The sequence below is a fragment of the Panthera pardus genome, unplaced genomic scaffold (genome assembly GCF_024362965.1).
Source record: "Panthera pardus isolate Hobbes unplaced genomic scaffold, ASM2436296v1 HiC_scaffold_13, whole genome shotgun sequence".
Lineage (NCBI taxonomy): Eukaryota > Metazoa > Chordata > Mammalia > Carnivora > Felidae > Panthera > Panthera pardus.
Genome location: NW_026526688.1, coordinates 199,605,520 through 199,626,651, shown reverse-complemented (window position 1 = coordinate 199,626,651; position 21,132 = coordinate 199,605,520). Strand labels below are relative to the sequence as shown.

Here is a 21,132-nt window from a genome sequence, read left to right as displayed (position 1 = left end):
GGGCTGATCTTCTGGTGTGCAGTGTATTAAACACTACCTTTCAGGCTGAGCCTGAAAAGCCCTCTATTAAATGTGGCAGAGCAGACGGCTGCCTGCGGGAGGCCGTGTTCTGGAAGCCACGCACCAGCTGCTGCTGCTGCTGCCTCACATTCCCCTGCTTTCCGGTGCCCGGGAAACCTGGACACAAGCTTGTCTCTGCTTCTGGGTGTGCGGAGCCCATGCCTCCCCTTTCCCCTGGTACCAGAGTATCCTCCCCGGAAATGTGCACATCGTGGCTGGCTTCCGTCTTAGGGCTAAGAGGCAGGTTGTAGGGCCTGGGAGCGGTTGAGCTTGAAGACAGAGACTCTCCTGCTGGGGGGGTAAGATGTGCTGGTTCCTACTTGTCTCCCTTGCCTCATGGCTCGTAGTGCTTTGTCTCCTGGCTGTGATACCTTTTCTCTCCATCTTAATCCATTTGTCCTTCAAGAATCAGTCAGGGATCCGTCTGTGTGTCCATTCATCCATCTGGCCATCCGTCCATCCATCCGGCCAGGTTGTGTCCAATACTGGAGATGAAACACTGAAGAAAACAGATGAAATCTCTCCCCCGGTGAAGCTACCAGTCTTGTAAGGACATTTGCAGGGCACAGCTATAGGTGGCCCGTCCACCTACATCAGCATATCTGCAGGTGTCCCCTGTGAGTTGTGTCTGCCACAGCCAGTGGGCGACCACCACAGCGCTGATGTCAGCGGCCAAGTCACATTTTAGACAAACGTGTGGATACATAGCGTGTAGGGGCTGTGAAACAAAGTGGGGGGGGGAGGGGGTGGGTTCTGCTGGCAGGGCACAGGTGTATGATGTTCCAAACAGGGCAGGCGGCGGGAGGGCTCTCAGGTAAGTGACACCGAACAGACACCTGAAGCAAGTGGGACAGTGAACTTGGCCTGGGTGGTGGGATTCCAGATTACGCAGGGTCTCACTGACCTTGGCTTTCACTCTGAAGGAAGTTCGGTGCCGATGCCAGATGCAGGCAGAGGGTTCTGAGCAGCAGGCTGTGGGCTCCGTTTCTGCGCAGCAAGCCTTCCCTGAGTCTTTAGTTTGGGTTAACCCTTCTTCTCTGGGCTTGTACAGCGTCCTCTGCCTTCTCCTTGTTCATGCCACGTGCATTCTATACGGTTCCTCAGAGGGTCTGGGTGGGATCAAGCCCCAGTTAACCCCAGTGTTACCCAGATCAGCAAACACCCTGCATTGCTAACCCTACTTCTTCGTGACAGTTCTTGCAGTCACCTCCCGTATACACGATCTGCCTCAATCCTTGTCTCAGGCTCTGCATTCAGGGAAGCCCATGGAGGACGCTCCCCCAGAAGTGACTATCCTGAGTTGTTAATGTCCGTTTACTCTCTGTCTCCCTACCCCAGGGCTGGGGCTTTCGGACAGAGAGGCTGTGATTTATTTATTCATTGCCGCATCCCCAGCTAGGAGATAGCACAAGTAGAAAGCAGCACACGGCAAAAAGAATTCTCTGCCTCCAAGAAATGCAAATGAACAATTATTGAGAACCAAGGGTGCTTGGTGATTTTATGCAAGGCAAATAGGGGCAATACTTTTGGGAAGCTATCTGGTCCTGTTTATCAAGGGCCATAAACGAGGTTTATCCTGTGTGACCCAGTCATTACGCCTCTGAGGACCGAGCCTAACGCGTCAAGCCGAGGGAGACACTTTGTGTGGAGAGACGCTCACTGGCGCTCATTGCAGCAACGTCACCCGTGCGAAAACTCAAAAATAACTCCAATGCCCAACAGTAGGGAGATAGTGAAACAATTTATGGTGTATCCACAAGGTGAAATGCTTTGTAGACACTCACTTATGGCTGTGAAGAACATGTGATAACTTGGGGATACCCTTATGGCAAAATGCAGAAAAGGACACAGTTGTGGTTTTTGACTTCTAGAATTTGCTGTGTGTGTGTGTGTGTGTGTGTGTGTGTGTGTGTGTGTGTTGTTGTTGTTGTTGTTTTTTACTGTCTCTGGGCCTTGGCTTCCAGTTCTCTCTGCCCAGACGAATGAATGTTTGCCCTACCTGGACGAACTTTGTTTGTTTGGAACAACTTATCTCGACTTATTTTCTAGGGGTGAGCTGGTCTTGCCTGGCCCCCCGTAAGGGGGACAGCTCCTTAACTTTGCTCCCATGGTGGGCACCCTCCCCTTTTCCTCTTGTAACCAGCCCCCACCACCCAAGGCTTGTGAAGCCTCTGCCTCTCCCTCCGCCATCTCCACTAGGACACATTCCCCTCTGTCCCTGGTTCCTCCTGGCTCTTCAGGGCTTGGCCCTGGGCTGGGAGCCGAGGCAAAGTGCAGCATCTGATGGGACACAGATGAGTGGATGGATGCGTGCATTACGATCGCCACCATCACGGAAAACGGTAGAGAGAAACATCAGAACGTTGACTGGAGGTCATTCCGGGGCAGTTGTGTTTTTTTTTAATAGTCTTTCTGCTAGTTTTTACGATGTCTCTGAATTGAGTTGTATTATATTCAATAATGATGCCTTAAGAAACTCCTGTTCTACAAATGACCCAGTTTTCTGCAACAAATGAATGGCATCAGAGAGGGAGGAGGGCGGGACAGATCCCTGCAGACTTCACAGAGCCAGATGCAGGGTGGGGGCTGTGGACGGGACCACTCAAGCCGCCCACGGTCAAAGGACATTTCTGAGACAGCCAAGCAAAATTGAGCATGGTCCATTAACCGATACAAAGGAATTCATGTCAGTTGGGTCCGCTGAGATGATGGTTTGTGGTTATGTTTATTTCAAAACTTCTTGGGGAGCCCGGGTGGCTCGGTTGGTTAAGTGTCCGAGCCTTGGTTTCAGCTCAGGTCATGATATCACAGTGTCATGAGTTCCTGTCCCATGTCGGGTTCTGTGCTGGCAGCGCTGAGCCTGCTTGGGATTCTCTCTCTCTCTCTCTCTCTCTCTCTCTCTCCCTCTCTCCCTCTCTCCCTCTCTCCCTCTCTCCCTCTCTCCCTCTCTCCCTCTCCCTCTCTCCCTCTCTTTCCCTCTCTCGCTCTCTCTCCCTCTCTCGCTCTCTCCCTCTCCCTCTCTCCCTCTCTCTTTGTCCCTCCCCCACTCATGCTGTCTCTGTCTCTCTCAAAATAAATAAACTTAAAAAAAATTTTTTTTAACTCCTTCATGGTCAGAGATACACACTGAAGTATTTACAGGTGACGTGATACAGTGTTTGGGATTTTATCGGAAAATACCACAGCAAAAACAAAACAGAAGTGTCGGTGGGGGCACAGAATAGGTGGAACGTGAATGGCGAAGTGTGGAAGGTTTTGAGTCCGGGTGATGGACGTGAGGGGGCTTTTTTATGGCGTTTCTTTACTTTTGAAAATAGTTGGATAATTTTATATTAAAAGTTCAAAAAACGTCTTGGCTTTTCCCTAGTAACACTGAACACTTTGCTTGGCTTTTCAGAGCGACCGACTCCTCATCAAAGGTGGACGAATCATCAATGATGACCAGTCCTTCTATGCTGACGTCTACCTGGAAGATGGACTGATAAAGTGGGTTGACCAAAAACCTTTTTTTAAAAAAAGAAAAGGATTTTATTTTTTAAGTAATCTCTACACCCGGCGTGGGTCTCGAGCTTACAACCTTGAAATCAAGAGTCACACGCCCCACTGAATGAGCCGGGCAGGTGCCCCCAAAACACGCCTTTGAAGAAGCCAGTCTCCCCGGGCTGCCTGGCCCTTAGGGGATACAGACAGCTGGCATTCTGTCCCCAGATGACTGTGCTATGTCCTGTGAATGTCAGGGAGGGAGAGATTCGAGGAGGGAGGAGCTCCAAACTAGTGGTGGGGAGGGGACTAGCAGTTATTGAGTGCCCCTGCCGTGTGAGCCTTCTGTAGGCCCCCAGATGCACAGGGAGCTGTGATGTGCACCTGCTGGCCTCCTGTCCTATTGCAGGAAGTGGTGGGCTAGTCAGGCAAAACAGCTGCCCCACACTGCAGTGTCCGTTAGGGACAAGGCACAGGTGTCAACCTGGTACATAGGACTGAACCCACAGCTCTTTCTTCCACCTGCCCAGAATTTCTGGATTGGGTTGAAGGGGGGCAGGGGAGAAGGGAAGAATGTTAGGACAGGGCCGTGGTACTTAAATAAAAGACATCCATCGGGACTGAAGTCTCCTCCACTTTCTCCCTATCGGCGTCCTCTCCAGCTGTGACATCCCAGTGTGCTCGTTCACTCAGTCGCTGTAATGGAGAACCTGTGGCTGGGCGGCTTCAACAATAGGAATTCACTTGTCACAGATGTGGAGGCTGCCAGTCCTGGGTCAAGGTGCCGTCAGGGATGGTTCCTTCTGAGATCTCGCTCCTTGGCTTGCGGATGGCCGTCTTCTGGCTGTCTTCCCGTGGTCGTCCCTCCCTGTGCATGCACTCCTGATGTCTCTTGTCTTCCTCTTCTTACAAGGGCATCAGTCCTATTGGGGGGTCAGGGCCCCTCCCTAATGCCTCATTCTAATTTACTCACTTCTTTAAAGGCCCCCTCTCCAAATACAGTCACATTCTCAGATGCTGGGGGGTCAGGGCTTCAACATACAAGTTTGGGGGAGCACAGTCCACAGATAGTGGTTTGGATGTGGCCTCCACATTTCACCAGCTCGTAATGGAGAGGTTCAGCTCTTTTTTTTTTTTTTTTTTTTGCATGACAAACGCCCTGGATTCGCTCAGCATCTTCCCCTGGAGTCTGGGAGAGTAGGAGCTGGAAACTCTCAGTATCCAGCTCTGGCTGCTGGCACAGCAAAGAAGGGCAGAGGGGAACATGTGTGAGATGAAGGTCAGGACTGTCTGGTGCCCAAGTAGGCTTTGATGAAGAGGAGGAGGAGGAGGAGGAGGAGAAGGAAGAAGGGGAGAAAGAAGAGGAAGGGGAAGAGGAGGAGGAGAAAGAGGAGGAAGGGGAGGAGGAGGAGGAAGGGGAGGAAGAGGAAGGGGAAGAGGAGGAGGAAGGGGAGGAGGAGGAAGGGGAGGAGGGAGGAGGAAGAGGAGCAGGAGGAAGGGGAAGAGGAGGAGGAGAAAGAGGAGGAAGGGGAGGGGGAGGAGGAAGGGGAGGAAGAGGAGGAGAAGGAAGAGGAAGGGGAAGAGGAGGAGGAAGAGGAGGAAGGGGAGGAAGAGGAAGGGGAGGAGGGAGGAGGAAGAGGAGCAGGAGGAAGGGGAAGAGGAGAAGGAGAAAGAGGAGGAAGGGGAGGGGGAGGAGGAAGGGAAGGGGAGGGAGAAGGGGAAGAGGAGGAGGAAGGGGAGGAGGATGAGGGGGAAGAAGGGGAGGAGGAGGAGGAGAAGGAGGAAGGGGAAGAGAAGGAGGACAAAGAGGAGGAAGGGGAGGGGGAGGAGGAGGAAGTGGAGAAGGAGGAGGGCGGAGGAAGAGGGTCAGGAGGAGCCCTACTCTGCCCCTTTCTGCCAACCCCAACTCCAGCCCCAGACTCCAAGCATTTCAAGTCCAGCCCAAGCCCCTGTTTTTCCAGGTGATTCTCTCCTCTCAGCTGTTCCCAGCCACACTGAAAACATGGTACCCCCAGAGCGAGCCCAGCAGCCCTCGCCTGGAACCTCGCACCCATAAATCCTCTGCCTGGAACACCTTGCCCCTTCCCTCATTCTCCTTTTCTCCCCCCGTTCCCCAACCCCTGTTTGTCCTTGGGTCCTGGTTGTGTGGCTCCTCCTCCAGGAAGCCTTCCCTGACCCCCGTGTTGGAAGCATTCTCCTGCTGGCCAGCCTGTGTGCCAGTCCCACGCTCCTCATGCTGCACGCGGCTCTGACTTAGGGACCTCACCTTAGGGCCTCCCCCCCCCGGGGCCTGTCACAGTGCTGGGGACAGACAGGTACCAGGAGCATTGGCTGGAAGAACCCTGGCCCGTCAGTGCAGGACCTTGGTCTCGGCCGCAGTACAGCCTGGAACCAGAGGGAGAAAGGCACACGTGGTGGGGGGGTGGGTAGTGAGGTTCCTAGGTCACCCCCCTGCTTAGATAAGGAGACAGCCATTCCAGGGCAGACCCTGGTTTGTGGGGGCTGGGGGCTTCTGGGGCGTGAGGGGTAAAGGATGCTGACAACTGTTGCGGGACCACCTTCCCACCAGCCTCACGGGGTTTGAAGTTAACCCCCCAGGAGCCTTGCAGTCCAGGGTGTATGCATGGAACAAGAGCTCACTGGCTGAGCTGCATTTATGAAGTGCTTGCTGCATATGCGAACACCTGGAGTCTTCGGACCTTGGTGGACCGTGTCGTTCAGGGTTTCCACAAGTTCGGTATCTGTCAGCCCCTCTCAGTCTGAAACGCCTTTGTATTTGACTCTGCTGGCCCTCCCCTTCCGCCGTTAAGCAGACGAGTCTCCGGATGGTCATGTGGGGCGCAGGTCCCTGCTGGCTGGGAAGCAGGTGTGGGAGGGCTGAGACCCTGGGAGAACCACCTGCACTGACCCCAGGCACCACCCGGCATGAGGAGGCTCAGTTATTTCCCTTTACTTTGATGGAACCCCAAGAACCCTTTTATTTGGCAGCCGTTCACCAAGTTTTCCTGACAGCTGTTCATCTGTCTTTGTGCAGAATCTGTTATGATTCATTGAAGGTTCCGTCTAGTTTGCTCAGCGCCGGTGACTCAAACGCCGGCTGCCCAAGACTCCTGAGCGCGGTGTCGAGCGTCTGTCTCATTCTCAGAGCCTCCTTTCTCCTCGCCCCTTTTCCACACCCATTGCCATCGAGAACCTTTTAGGTTTTTCCTCCGAATGTACTGAGGGCTCCTTTTGGCTCAATCCCGGTTTGGGGAGAATCTGCTTCTATCTAAGGGAAGCAGGAAGGCAGTTGAGGCTGGTGGGCAGAGCCAAGATATGGGATTTGGGGGGACCTGGCTTGAGTCCAGACCCACCACTGACTTGCTGTGTGGCCTCAGACATGTCACGTGCCTCTCTTGAGTTCTGTTTTCTTCTTTCACTTCCTGTAAAGAGAGGCGACTGTCATGCCTTTAAGATGGACCCCGAACAGCAGTACTTGCTGGCAGTGTGGCATGGTGACTGAGTCACATACCCGATCAGACTCCACGGATACCCCCCTGTAGGGCCCATGCCCAGTCTGGGACATGCCCAAGCCGTTGCCAGCATGAAACAGTTGAACGTGACCCCATCTTCTTTAGAAGCCTGTTGGAGCATTAAATGAGATGATCCCTGAAGTGTATAGAAGGCTAGTGCTCAGCAGCGACCTGCTCCTGATGTAAGGTTTGGGGGTGTCTCCTCCTGGACCCCTGACATACAGCCCTGTGTTTGGAGCTGGACAGCGGGAGGATCGGGCAAGGCAGGAGTCTGCACATCGAGATGGAAATTACAGAGGGGAAGAGGTTGGCGTTGGGAGCAGCAGTGGCCGTGGCTGCGGGAGTGGTAGCGGTGATGGTCCCCGGCACCGTCCTCCCGCTACACCTACTTTCAGCTTCGGGACAGATAGTGTGTGACGCCCCAACTCTGTGGAAGACCCCCAAGGGGAGCCCTGTGGCCTCTGTCCACCCCCCACCCCACTTGCCTGGACCGGCTCTGCCCAGGGGTCCAAGGGGAGCCAGGGGATTCTGTTCCTGCCACCTGGGGGTGGATTCTTTTTGGGGGCCTGGCATGGTGGTCACCAGAGCGACACTTTCCTATATCTTCATTACTGGTGTTTTCGCGTGACTTAGGATATTGTTGCCTAAGCTGATGAGCTCAGAACAACTGTATTTAAAAAAAAAAATTTTTTTTACTGTTTATTTATTTTTGAGAGAGAGAGAGAGAGAGAGAGAGAGAGAGAGAGAATGAGTGGGGGAGGGGCAGAGAGAGAGGGAGACACAGAATCCGAAGCAGGCGCCAGGCTCTCAGCGGTCAGCACAGGGCCCGACGCGGGGCTCGAACCCACCAACCGCGAGATCACAACCTGAGTCGAAGTCAGATGCTCAACCAACTGAGCCACCCAGGCACCCCTGTATTTTTTTTTTTAATAAAAACCGCTCATGTTCAGATCTAGTGGTCTTCACCAGGCGTTGACCTTGGAGGCTGTTGTATCTGTCCTGGTGCTGGCTGAGCCTCCCCTCTGCCCCCCATGTCTCCTGACTCTGGTTCCAGCAGGTGAAACACAGCTGCCACCACAGGGGCAAGGCTTCGAATATCTTGGGCTCTTCTCTCTTCTTCCAGCCTTTGGAATTTTCCTTCTTTCTGGAGGGAGTTTGCAGGCACCTGGTGCATTTGGGAACAGAGGTGATGGTCAGCGTGTGCAGAGAAACCCTGCCATCCCCAGTGTGATTCCCTCCAGGCAGGTTTTACCCTGTTAGTGGATTTTTCTTGTGGGTACTGGGGAGTCCAGCAGCTTCCCTGAGGTCAGTGCTCCTGAGAGTGAAAATGAAAATCCTGGTTGCTTGTCTGTATTAGCTAGCCACAGGTGCCATAACAAAGCCCCCCAGACTAGGCAGTTTAAACAGCCCACATCTATTTTTTCATGGGTCTGGAGGCTGGAAGTCTGAGGTCAGAATGTCAGCAGGTGGGTTTCTTTGAGGCCTCTCTCCGTGGCGTGTAGACGGCTGTCTTCTCCCCGTGTTCTCACATGATCAATCCTCTGTACGGGTCTATGTCCTGATCTTGTCTTCTTACAACGACACCAACCAATCTTACAAAGACACTGTTGGGTTAGGGCCCACCCTAATGGCCTCATTTTACCTTAATTGCCTTTGTGAAGGCCCAGTCTTCAAATACAGTTACATTCTGAGGTCCTTGGGTAGGGCTTCAACATCCAGCTTTTGGGAGGGTCACACTTCAGCCCATAGCACTGTCAAAGTTTGCAGAGCTAAGGGGACTTTACTCCTGCAGTCACTGTCCTCTGTTTCCCTGAAGTGGTTGACAAAGAGTGGGAAGTACTCTGGAGGGACAGGCTGTTCTGAGAACCCTTTGACACCAAACCCCATAAGCCTCCCCAGATACCCAGGCTGGTAAAGCAGCCCACCTTATACCCTCCACCCCTCTGCTGTCCTGGAGTGTAACCACCTGCCCACATGCCTCTCCCCTTCCTCAGGCCATGAGCCCCTCGAGGGCAGGAACCCTGCCTGAGCTTTCTCTGTCTACCCAGTCCCCTGCATAGGACCTGGCTCAAAAATGTTTACCCAGTGGAACTGACACCACACAGTTGACTGCCATCTTGTTTTTCTCTTAAGAACCCAAGGCCGTTTCTGTTGTTTCCAGACAAATAGGAGAGAACTTAATAGTTCCTGGTGGAGTGAAGACCATTGAGGCCAATGGGCGGATGGTGATTCCCGGAGGTATCGATGTCAACACGTACCTGCAGAAGCCCTCCCAGGGGATGACAACTGCTGATGACTTCTTCCAAGGGACCAAGGCAGCACTGGCAGGCGGGACCACCATGATCAGTGAGTTGCACCCCTGCCTTGGGCATATGTGACTTCTGTTCTATGTCACCAGCAGCATCAGCAACACCACAACACTCAATATAGATACAGGCACTTTGCTCAGGGGACCATTTAATATAACTCACCACAACCCTTCCATAAAGGCCAATATATTATGTGTGCCGCTGGTAATACACTGATAATTTTATAGGCAGTAGACATTTAAAAGTTTAAAGTATTTTAATGCATTCGAAATGAGATGACTGGCACATTGTGGGTACTATTGTTTCTTGTGCGATTAAAATGAATGTTTAAATTTCTAGGAACTGTGGACTGATTTAAAGAAAAGTATCAAGGGAAGAATGATATGGATTATAGGCAGACAAAGCCAAAAGTTCCTGAACCTGGTGTGCACATGGCTAAAGTTTGGGAACCAGTCATGTAGGTGTTACTATGAAAGATGGAGAACTAGAGGCTCACAAAGATGAAATAAGTTGCTGGACATTACACAGTGGGGAGCAGGTTGTACTAGTCAGTATTGATGCTGTAATGCTGTGATAATGCTGCATAACAAACAGTCCCAAACTTCAAGCATCACTTGTTTTTCTTGGTCAAGGATCTGAGGGCCCAGGGAGAGGACTGGAGTGGGTCTGCTTCAGGCTGTGGGTTGGGACAAGGACACCATGTCCCTGCTTCAGGCTGTGGGTTGGGACAGGGACACCATGGATCCCCCATCCTGGAACCAACGGCCACCTCAACTGTGCCCTTCTCCTGGCAGATGGCAGAAGTGCAAGAAAGGTCTGGCAGGAACTTGTCACTCCTCTTACCACCTTATGTCTTCACTTACACACAGAAGTTCTGTTGGCCAAAGCAAGTCACATGGCCAAGCCCAAAGTCACTGGGATCGCACTCTGCCCACCATGAGCCATGGGGAAGGTGGGGAGCGGAGGAAGAATTGTGCACAAATAATGCCATGTACCTCAGTGGTTTCTTTGGAGGCTAGATTCTTCCTCTACTGCACTTTTCAGTCCCCTATATTTTTTTAAGTAGCTTTTGTTTCTTGGATTCCATTTTAATAAATGGTTTTTAAAAATATTTATTTATTTTGGGGGGGGGCGGAAAGTGAGCATGAGTTGGGGAGGGACGGAGAGAAAGAGAGAGAGAGAATCCCAAGCAGGCTCCATGCTGTCAGCATAGAGACTGACATAGGGCTCAGTCTCACGAATTGTGAGATCATGACCCGAGCCGAAATCAAGAGCCAGTCGTTTAACTTACTGAGCTACCCAGGCGCCCCTTAGTAAATGATCTTAATTAAGCAAGCATTAGCTGATTTTCAGTGTTCTTTCAACTGGTAGGCTCTCTGTATCCAGGCAGCTCATCCCCAAACTGGCCACAACCCTGCCCATCTCTCTTCCTCCAACAAACCCCTTTGGAAGTACATTGTGGGCTAGAGCTGGCCATCGTGGGTGGGGCTCGAACCTACGAGCAGCGAGATCAAGACCTGAGCCAAAGTCGGACGCCTAACTGACTGAGCCACCCAGGTGCCCTATAGGATGAGCTGTATAATAGGAGCCTCCCCACCGCCCCCCCCCATAGTGTTGCTGGGAGACATACACGAGGTTACTGAGCGTAGTGCATGGCACATGATAAGTACTTGGAAATATGAGCTCGGATGGTTCTGAGAGGTGGAGATGGAAGTTCCAGGCTCAGGTGACCTGTGTGGAGTAGAGGACAGAGCCCCAGATGAGGAGTCAGGATCTCTAGAGTCCCCCTTTGCTCTTTTCCCATCATGAGCTTTGAGACTCTTGGGAAGGCCCCTGGCCCATTCTTTGGGTCTCCTCCTCCCCGTCTATAATAGGGTGGTTTTCACAGTGTGTTTTATGGAACTCCAAGAACCTGTGACAACACCAGGAGGACCATAGTAAGAGGAGTGTGAGGGGCAGCGAGGTTCTGAGTCCCCACCCCATTTTTTCATTCACCTGATCCTTATTGAGGGTTGCTCTGTGCCAGGCACAGTGCTAGGTGTTGAGGGAGAGGATGGAAAAAGCAGGCATGGTGCTAGTTCTCCAGTGGTTGCAGGCTCGTGGGGGGTTACAAATCATATATGACTATATATCCATGTCTATAGTCTGTGACTCGGGCCACAACAGAAAGGTGCACAGAACTCTGAACTGAGGGGCAAAGCATTCAAGGAAGTCTTCCCTGAAGAAGTGGCATTCATGCAGGGATCTGGAGGATGAGTATGAATTAACTGGGTGAAGAAGGTGGAGGGGACCAGAGCCCCAGGAAGAGGGAACGACATGTGCAAACACCCTGTGATGGGAGAACACAGTTTGCATTTAAGAGACCCATGAGGCATGAATGCAGAGACTTCGGGGTAGAGTCCTGTGAGATAAGACTGGAAGGTGAGGGTGGTGCTGAGCCTCGATGGCTGAGGTAAGAATTTTGGACTTTTTCATATGGGCAATGAGCAGCTGTCGAAGGATTTTAAGCAAAGAGTGATGTGATCTGCTGATCCGTTTTGGGTTTTAAAGAGACCATAATAGAGTGGCCTAGATCAGATGTGGCTGGGCCAGTGGGATCACAGTAGCTCACTGAGAGAAGAGGGTGGCTAGGACTAGGGGTGTGGCCATGGAGTGGACAGAGGTGGACAGCTCCAGGGATACGTAGGAGGGAAATCTAAGCACTTGGTGATGGGTCAGATGTGGGGGTATCTGAGAGAAAGGAAGTGTCAAGAATGACCCCTTCGATCCTAGGTATGGAACTAAGGTGGTATCTGCACAGCTAAGGAGGTGGCGGGGGACCAGATTTGCAAGGGGTAACGATGTTGCATAAGGTTTGGGACATTTGAATCTGGAGGAGCTTTCGAGTTTTGCTGGTGGAGAGGTCGGGGAGACAGCTGGTTTCAGAGTTCTGCAGCTAAGCTGGAGTGGTACATTTTAATGATTAGCTACATTGAAGGAAACATTCCAGGACCAAGCCATGAGGAATTCGACCATTTAATGGCCAAGGAGAGGCAGAGAATTCTACAAGGAGCCTGAGGAAAAATGGCCACAGAAGTAGAATAAAAGCCAGCAAGCCATGTTGTCATGGAAACCAAGAGGAGGGAGTGATTCACTGTGCCCTGAGAGGGCCAGTGGAGTCAGGATTGGATGTTTCCATTAAACCCAGAGACATGGAGATTGAATTAGCAAAGGCCAGTGCTTTAGATGGGTGGAGGAGTGAGTGGGAGGAGAATAGGGACCTCTCTTTATAGGTGTCTGGCTGTAAAGGGTGGATGTTAGGGAGATAGGGCAGTAGCTAGAGGGATATACGAAGCCAAGTGAGGCTTAAAAGTTAGGCGTCTCCTCTTTCATTTGCTTTACATTTAAGATTTTATTTGAAAAAGGGTGATGAAATTAACATTCTTTTAGTCTCTAAAGTCTTTTTCACTTTTCATCTATGGCAGCATGGAGTAGGGGAAAGGTCCAGACTGCAGCAGACGAGACTCTGGGGATCTTCCTACTACTTAACTAGTTGTGTGATGTTAGACAAGTTCCTTGCCCTCTTTGAGCCTCAGTTTCTTCATCTGCAATGGAGATGCTAATATTCACTTCGTGGGGTGGTTGAGAGGATTAAATGTGATAATTTTAGGCCTTGTGGCAGTATCTGAGGCATAGTAAGCATTCAACAAATAGTTGTGATACTGTTGCTGCTGCTGAAGGTGACAATGACAATGGTGGTGACCATGCCGCTGCTGATGGTTATGGTAGTCATGGTGACATTGACGGCAGTGTTGACGATGATGATGAAGAGGGTTGTGATGATGAGGATGTTGATCTTGGTGATGGAAGTGGGGGTGATGATTAAGGCGGTGGTGGTGATGATGGTGATGGTGGTGATGGGGTGAAGAGGCTATTAGAGCCTACCATTGGGACATCTTGGGTCCTAAACATCTTGGAATGTGACAAGTACCGTTCTTTCACAGTTGACCATGTTGTCCCTGAACCTGGGTCTAGCCTGCTGACCTCCTTCGAGAAATGGCACGAAGCAGCTGACACCAAATCCTGCTGTGACTATTCCCTCCATGTGGACATCACGAGCTGGTACGATGGCGTGCGGGAGGAGTTGGAGGTGCTGGTGCAGGACAAAGGTCAGTTAAAGTCTCAGAATGGGGGCGCAGTTCTGGAATTGCTGGTTCTTTGGCGGGTCTGATTATGTGAAGTGAAAAATCCCTTTATCTGCGTCTGCGGGGAGCCCAGCTGTGTGCTGCACACTGTCGCATACACAATGCAAAAACGGGATCCTCTATAAGGGGTCTGTCCTCTTCTCCTTCGAGCCCTTGGGAGGTATCCCCCTGTTCACAGAAGCAAGCCTCATTTCCTTACCCTGGCACGCAGGGCCCTCGCTGATCTAGTCCCCTTTCTCTTTCTCTGCCTAAACGTATCTGGGGTGCTTGTTATCCTGGATGCCGTCCCCTGAAACCTGCTTGACCACTGGACCTGTGCTCACACTGAACACCCTACCAGGATGGCCCTTTCTTCCACTCTGCTTCCCGAGCTCAACTAACACCTTCTCCAGTTTCCCCTTTTTTGGCTCTCCCCTCTCCATCGTACTTGGATTATGGGACACTGGTTCTTTGGCTCATCTGTTACACCCTGAGCTCTATGAGTGGGGGGATCGTCTCTATCCAACTCTGTATCCCAGGCCGTTTCCCTTCTGTTTGGACTCACTCACACCGGGTGGCCCTGCACAGTGTAGACACTACAGCGTGCATCATGTTGAGATGACTCAAACTGCAGATACACGAAGCAAAACAAGAGAACAGAATGAACCAGGACAGGAGTGGTCTGTCCGGAGAGGGACTGTTCTGGATGCTCTCTGAAGAGGCAGCCTCAAATGAATGAGATGCTTCAAGGAGACCTAGAGGGTGTTCTCAATTTTTAAGATAGAGATGCTGTGTTTTTTCATTATAAGAGTATATTCTCCACAATACAAAAGAGTCAGGAAATAAAGAGAAGGAAAAAATGTTTTTCTTCTGGCCATACCCCCCCGCCCCCACCACCTACATTAACGTTAAGGAGTATTGCTTTCCATTCCCTGTCCATTTAGACGATTTCCTCCTTATATAGTTACACGACGGCAGTTATTCGAGATCCTTCTACTTTCACTTAACATTTTACGAGTAATCATTAGTTTTCATTAATAACTTTTTAATGGCTTGTAATGTAGCACGTAATGGTTAATTTGCTTATTTTCTTTTTATCGGGCACTTAGGTTTTCTGTCTGCTTTACTGTAAATGGTGTTACGGTGAACATCTTTGTCTACAAACATTTGTTTGCATTTCTAATCGCTTCCTTCGATTTCCAGAGGTGGAATCACAAGGTCAAGGTGTTAACATTTTTCAACATTGTGACACTCGCAGCCAAATTGCTTTCCTGGAGGATGCACACACTTGCGTGCCCACGATCCCCGTGTCTCTGGCTCCTTGCACGTGTGCACCGTGGGGCGTTACTTCTACAAAATCCTTGTAAATTTGATGAGGCAAATCCAGCCTACCAGCATACGCTGCAGTTCTTTTCTCATTAATTATGTCAGACATTTTGCATCCTCGTTGTGAATGTGTGACTGTATTCTTTGCCTACTTCCAAGTTTGGGTTTTCTGTGTCTGAGTTCTCCACATCAAGAAGGCGATATCCCTCCCTTGCGGTGGCTGTGAACCACACTCTTGTTTTGGGCAGTCGCAATCCCAGGGAATTTACAATTCTGTACCTTGCCTTCCTCACCTCGTGTTAAGTCCTGAGCAATTTTCCGCTCTCCCCATGGGGCTCATCGTATCAGTTTTAGCAGAGCCTGACCCTATGGGGATGTGCAGAGGGGACAGGGGGGACACTGAGATCACAAAGCTGTCACACAGGGGACTTTGTGGGGTCGTATTTATCACATTGTCCTGGAGGAGGGCAGAGAATTTTCTCCCCTTGACCGGACACTTGTAAGGAAATGGCTTGTGGAGGTTTTTCGGTGCATTCCTGGTTTTAAGCGTCTAACTCGTACTGTGTAATGTTTTTTTATTGATTTAAGTTTAAGAGCTAGTGCACGTAGGGTGCCTGGGTGGCTCAGTCGGTTGAGTGTCCGACTTCGGCTCAGGTCATGATCTCACGGTTCGCGAGTTCGAGCCCCGCGTCGGGCTCTGGGCTGACAGCTCAGAGCCCGGAGCCTGCTTCGGATTCTGTGTCTCCCTCTCTCTCTGGCCCTGCCCTGCTCATGCTCTGTCTCTCTCTGTCTCAGAAATAAATAAACATTAAAAAAACAAAACAGGGAGGGGCGCCTGGGCGGCTCAGTTGGTTAGGTGTCCGACTTCGGCTCAGGTCGTGATCTCACAGTTCGTGGGTTCGAGCCTCGCGTCAGGCTCTGTGCTGGCAGCTCGGAGCCTGGAGCCTGCTTCGGATTCTGTGTCTCCCTCTGTCTCTGCCCTTCTCCTGCTTGTGCTCTGTCTCTGTCTCGAAAATAAATAAACATTAAATAAATGAAAACAAAAGAACTAACGCGCATTTATTGAGAAACAGTATGGAAGTGTCTAACATAAAAAGTGATAATTTGGTGTTTGTCTTCCCAGGCATTTTTCCTATTTGTATATTTGTGAGGTACATGCTCACATAGCCATAATTTTTACTTAAGTGGAACTGTAATATGCATAATCTACAGGATGCTTTTTAAAAATTTTTTTAAATGTTTATTTATTTTTGAGAGAGAGAGAGCAGGGCTGAGCTGTCAGCACAGAGCCCGACGCGGGGCTCGAACCTGTGAACCGTGAGATCATGACCTGAGCTGAAGTCGGACGCTTAACTGACTGAGCCACCCAGGCGCCCCTGCAGTATGCTCTTTTAAAGAATATTTTTCATCCTTTTAAGTTTTTATTTATTTAATTTGAGAGAGAGAGAGAGACAGAGAGAGACAGAGACAGAGAATCCCAAGCAGGCCCGGCACTGTCCGCATGGAGCCCGACTAGGGGCTTGAATCCACAAACCACGAGATCATGACCTGAGCCAGTATCAAGAGTCAGACCTGAGCCACCCAGGTGCCCCTGCAGTATGCTTGTTTCCTCAATAAATGTCATGGACAACCAGGCCCCTCCGCTTAGCAGCTGTGTGACCTTAGGCCAATCCTTCAACCTCTCTGTGCCTCAGTTTCCCCGTCTGGAGAATAGAGGTAACAACGAGGTTGTTTTGAAAGGCCAACGAGAGGGTATATATAAAGTACTTAGAGGAGTGCTGGCCCCTGGTTTGATTCTGTATTATTAGTTATTTCTTTTATCATCATTCCATCGTTTCTCCTAAGAGTATTCCATTTTATGGAGGTACTGGGTTAATCTACTCCCTAGTGGAGAATTTTAAAAAATCGTGTTGTCAGGGCTCGCAGGGAGCCGACTCTGAGGCAGAGGTTGGCCTGTAGGAAGCGAGTGTGGATTAGTTTCATGTTGCTGTTATAACAAACTCTAGCAACCTGTGGTTTAAAACAACCCAGATGGCACCTCTGGAGGCCGGAAGTCTGAAGTAGGCTTTAAGGTTCAAGACAAGGTACTGGCAGGGTGGGATCCTTCTGGAAGCCCCGGGGAGAACACTTCCTTTCCCTTTTTTAGAAAAATATTTCTTAATGTTTATTTATTTGTGAGACAGAGAGAGAGAGAGAGAGAGAGAGAGAGAGAATGTGAGCAGGAGAGGGGCAGAGAGAGAGGGAGGCACAGAATCGGAAGCAGGCTCCAGGCTCCGAGGTGTCAGCACAGAGCCCGACGTGGGGCTCGAACCCACAAACCGCGACATCATGGCCTGAGCGGAAGTTGGACACAACCGACTGAGCTACCCAGGCGCCCCTTCCTTACCTTTTCCAGCCCCTACAGGCTGCCCAAGTGCCTTGGCCCCTGGCTCTGCATCCTTCCAGCCACTGCCTCCCTCCCCCCTCATTGACTCCAACCTCTCCCTTCCTTCTTTCTCTAAAAAGGACCCTGGTGATCATACTGAACCCACTCAGGTGATACAAGATGATCTTTTATCTCAAGGTCCTTAATTTAATCTTACCTGCAGATTCCCTTTGTTGGGAAGGGAACATAGTCATAGTTCCTGAGGATCAGGGTGCGGACGTCCAGTCTTTGGGGGGGCCGTTATTTTGCCTCCCACAGGGCGAATCCAGGATCCACCCCTGTGAGCGAAGCCCAGGAAACAGGATTGGCTGCAGGGAGCTCTGAGACCTGGACGCCAAGGGCATGGGGACTTCACACCTCCCACCAGCCCGGCATTGGGTGTGGCCCCTCTGCGATGGGGCATGACCTTGAGCTAGGCTGCTCTGTGCATGGAGGGTGGTACAAACAGGACTGACAGCTGAGGGCCATCTGCCGGCAGCTCGCCCAGCAGCCGGGGCTGGGGAGCAGGGAAGAAGTCCTTCATTCCGAAGAGGGCTCTTGGGGCTCCTGACGGCACCTGCTGCTGCCTATCTGCAATTGTTTGGTGTTTCAATGTTCTGGGAGAACATGTTTGTGAAGATACCCATGCTTACCTGTGTAGATATTTTACAGGGCGAGGAGCTGGAAGCGGACACTGGGTGCTCTCCACCCTGTGTCTGTGCGGGGCTGTTGGTGTTGGGATGGGAGACGACGGTGGAGGCGGTGGTTTCCGGGACCGAGCTGGGCCACCTGCAGCAGGTGGGCAGGTCACTGGCTCTGTCGCTAACTTTGTTTCGTTTTCTAACACTGGGCAGCGTTAGGACTCTCCCTCCCATGAGCGCCCGTGGAAATGGCTTGTAAGTGTCACGTGCCTTTTACGAAGCAGCAGGTGCCGGACGGTCCCAGCAGGTGGGCCGCCCGGGTTCAAATCCTGCCCTTCCGCCTCCTGGCTGCGTGATGCTGGACAAGTCCCCCAGTGGAGCTCTCTGCGGTTGCTCGGCGGCCCCTCATCCAGGGCCCTGGTACCTGGCACCACAACCTGAGCTCGGTGTTAATTCTCCACCCTGATGGAGGTCTTGGTTGTCGTAGCAACCTCAGAGGTAGGCAGTGCGTGGTAGGGATTGCTTTGCTTGAGGTACCACGGAGGGTGAGCTCCTCAGTCCACCCGGAAGCCAGGCATCAGGCATCGAACCCGGCATGTCTCTTGATGGTCCCCATGGGGTGCTCTCTGTGGAGAGAGGTCCTACCCCAGTCTGCCCTAGTGAAGGGGGAGGAAGCGCTGCCAGAGCCAGGGGCCCGTGTCCACACTTGGCAGGCTCTGCCAGAGCAGCGGATGCAGTGACAAGGGCCCTTGTCTGTGCAGCCACCCACAGAGGCAGTGACCTCAGTGGAAGGGCTTTGGGCAAGAAGTAGCATGTTGTCTCTGGGGCTTTACCCCCACCACCCATCTCCCTGTTCGCCGGGAACCTGGGGCACTGTGGTCCCTCAGGCAGGATCCTTGATGCTTACCCAATGCCCCGGGGGCCTTCAGCCTCATTCATCATTTGGTGGCCCCCCGGGCTGCCTAATCTTGGTGCAACTGAGGCATGCAGGGAGGTCCCACACCAGTGTTCAGTGGTGAACACTCATCTTCCTGGAGGGGCTCAAGCACCCACACCTCCTAGAAGCCTTTCCTGCTTGCTCTGCACTCCAGGATGGGGTCCCCTTGGAGCCCCCACAGGCCCAGAGGGGGCTTCTCCAGCAAGGCTGTGGGGCTCAGGGCTCTCACTGCCCTCTGGACCGTGATGACTCAGGAAGAGGTTGGTTTTTCTCATCTCTGTTCCCAGGCCAAGGCTGGCACACAGTGGCCTCCTGCTCGGTTGTCTCATCGGGAGCAGGAGGCACTTGGATTAAATCACCGGTTCTTCTCCTGGGCTGCTGGAGCCCGGCCCCAGGCCCCGCTGAACCTGAATTCCCAGAGGGAGGGTTTGCAAAGCTCAGGTATTCTGATGCAAAGCAGGGTTGGGGCCACTGGCTGGATGACTGCCCAGGGCCTGCCCTGCGTCCACCCTGTGTCAGGGTTTTAGGAATGACCCAAAGGACCATCAGCCCCCTAAGACCCGTGGGCCCTCAGACAGGTCACAGGCTGCACCTCACATCCCCTGAAGGAGACCCAGGACTGGAACCCTCTGCTCGAGGATGGGTGAGCCAGTGAAGATGCCCTCCTTTGGGGCCCAGAGGGTTAACCACAGACAGGCTGTAGGGGTTGCTAGGACCAAAGGGCCTGGAAGGAAACAAGAATTCCCAGGTCCTCTGTAGAAGCTGGCCCCTGCCAGGGGCAATTATTCTTGCTTTTCCCTTCCTGTTGGCCAGTCCTGTGTCTGAGATTGGGTGGACAGGTTATGAAGGATATCGCTATCAGGGCTCCTAAGTGCACAGATTCCTTCTTATCCCCAAGGCAAGCAGCACCTTCAGGGGCCTTGGCTGAAGCCCTCCTGCCTCCTCTGTGCACCTGCAGCCCCATCAAAACACAGGTGGGATCCTCTCTAAGCCCTGCCCAGCCCCGCCTGGTCTTCCTTCTCCTTCCCAAGGTGCTCAGTGAATGGTGGTGACCTCAGGGCTCCAGTCCAGGCCCCCCTGCCTGAGGGGCCCCTCAGCTTCCATAGTGTCTTATGGCCAGGGTCACCCATCTGCCGCGACCCTGGCCCAGACTCACACAGAACATAGCTCTTTAGACGCCCACATGGGGCTCAACTTACCAGGTTCTCCCAAACCCATCAGGGGTTCCAGTGAACCCTACTGCCTGTCAGTTGGGGCCTCACAAGGGGCACCCCTGTCCAGCCATTCACTCAAGGCAGAAACCTGGAGACCCCTGCCAACGATCATTCCCGATGTGCCCTTCGCTCTTCCTTCCCCATCCGTCACTGGATCCACGGCTTTGCCTGTGCAGTACCTCAGATCTGACTGTGGGTCTCCACCCCCGGTCCCTTCCCTGATGCCGGGCTCACTGTGTCTCCTCCAGATATTCCTCCTCGGTCTCTGTCCCCAGTCCTACCCCTCCAGTGCATTCTTCCCCCAGCCATACAAGTGGGATTGAAAAAAGTAATTAGTGTGGATGCCCGCAGTGGCTCCACAGTGTCCCCAGGATAAGTTCCAAGGTGCTCACATGGCTCCGAAGGGCTTTTCCTCAGGTGCCTGCACATCGGAGAGGGGCAGCAAATATTGGGGAGCTGGCAGAGTTCCTGAGAGACGCTCTGGCGAACTTCTGTACCCCAAGTGTTTAGCACACACCTGCATAGAGTAAGTTCTCAGTCCATACTTACTGCATGAATGGATGAGTTAGGGGAGGAGGAGAGGGAGGGAGGGAAGGGAGGGAGGGAGGAACAAGCCTGGCGTCCTTTCCTACAGCATTTTAGCACCTTGCTCTCTAAGTCAGAGGGCTTGCTCAGGAATCTCGAGGGTCATCATCACTGGACTGCAGAATCAAGCACAGGAAATTTTCAGGATGGGAGATCAATTTAGAGCTCCTGCAGTTCAGTCTGCCTGGTTTTAGAAATGGAACCTGAGCTCAGAGAGGCGTAGTCGCCTCCCGAGTGTCACACAGCAGCTAGCGCTTGGACTCTGTTGTCTCTGACAGAGCTCTGCTGGCGCTTCTGGTGTCTTTGGCACCCTCTTGGGGTGGTCCACTGGGAGAACGTGCCCTTGTCTCAAGGCACAGGCTTGGCAGCTGGGGCTCAGGCTGGAGTTAGCCCCCTTGGGTGCTCCCTTTGCTGGGAGCCCTTGTCCGGGGCACAGGTGCAACTCCTCACGGCTGCTGCCCAGCCCCTGACCTCCTTCTTGCCAATTGCTTTTTTCACTCT

At 52.2% G+C, this 21,132-nt stretch overlaps 1 protein-coding gene across 2 annotated transcripts in view; it reads left to right on the top strand.

The window, feature by feature from the left end:
• CRMP1 (collapsin response mediator protein 1) overlaps positions 1-21,132 on the top strand; it is a 77,153-nt gene that overhangs the window by 20,751 nt on the left and 35,270 nt on the right. For both annotated transcript variants that reach the window (XM_019453742.2, XM_019453743.2), the window contains exons 2-4: positions 3,458-3,546; positions 9,214-9,398; positions 13,345-13,509. In XM_019453742.2, coding sequence (XP_019309287.1) covers positions 3,458-3,546; positions 9,214-9,398; positions 13,345-13,509 — 439 coding nt within the window. The remainder of the gene's footprint in view (positions 1-3,457; positions 3,547-9,213; positions 9,399-13,344; positions 13,510-21,132) is intronic.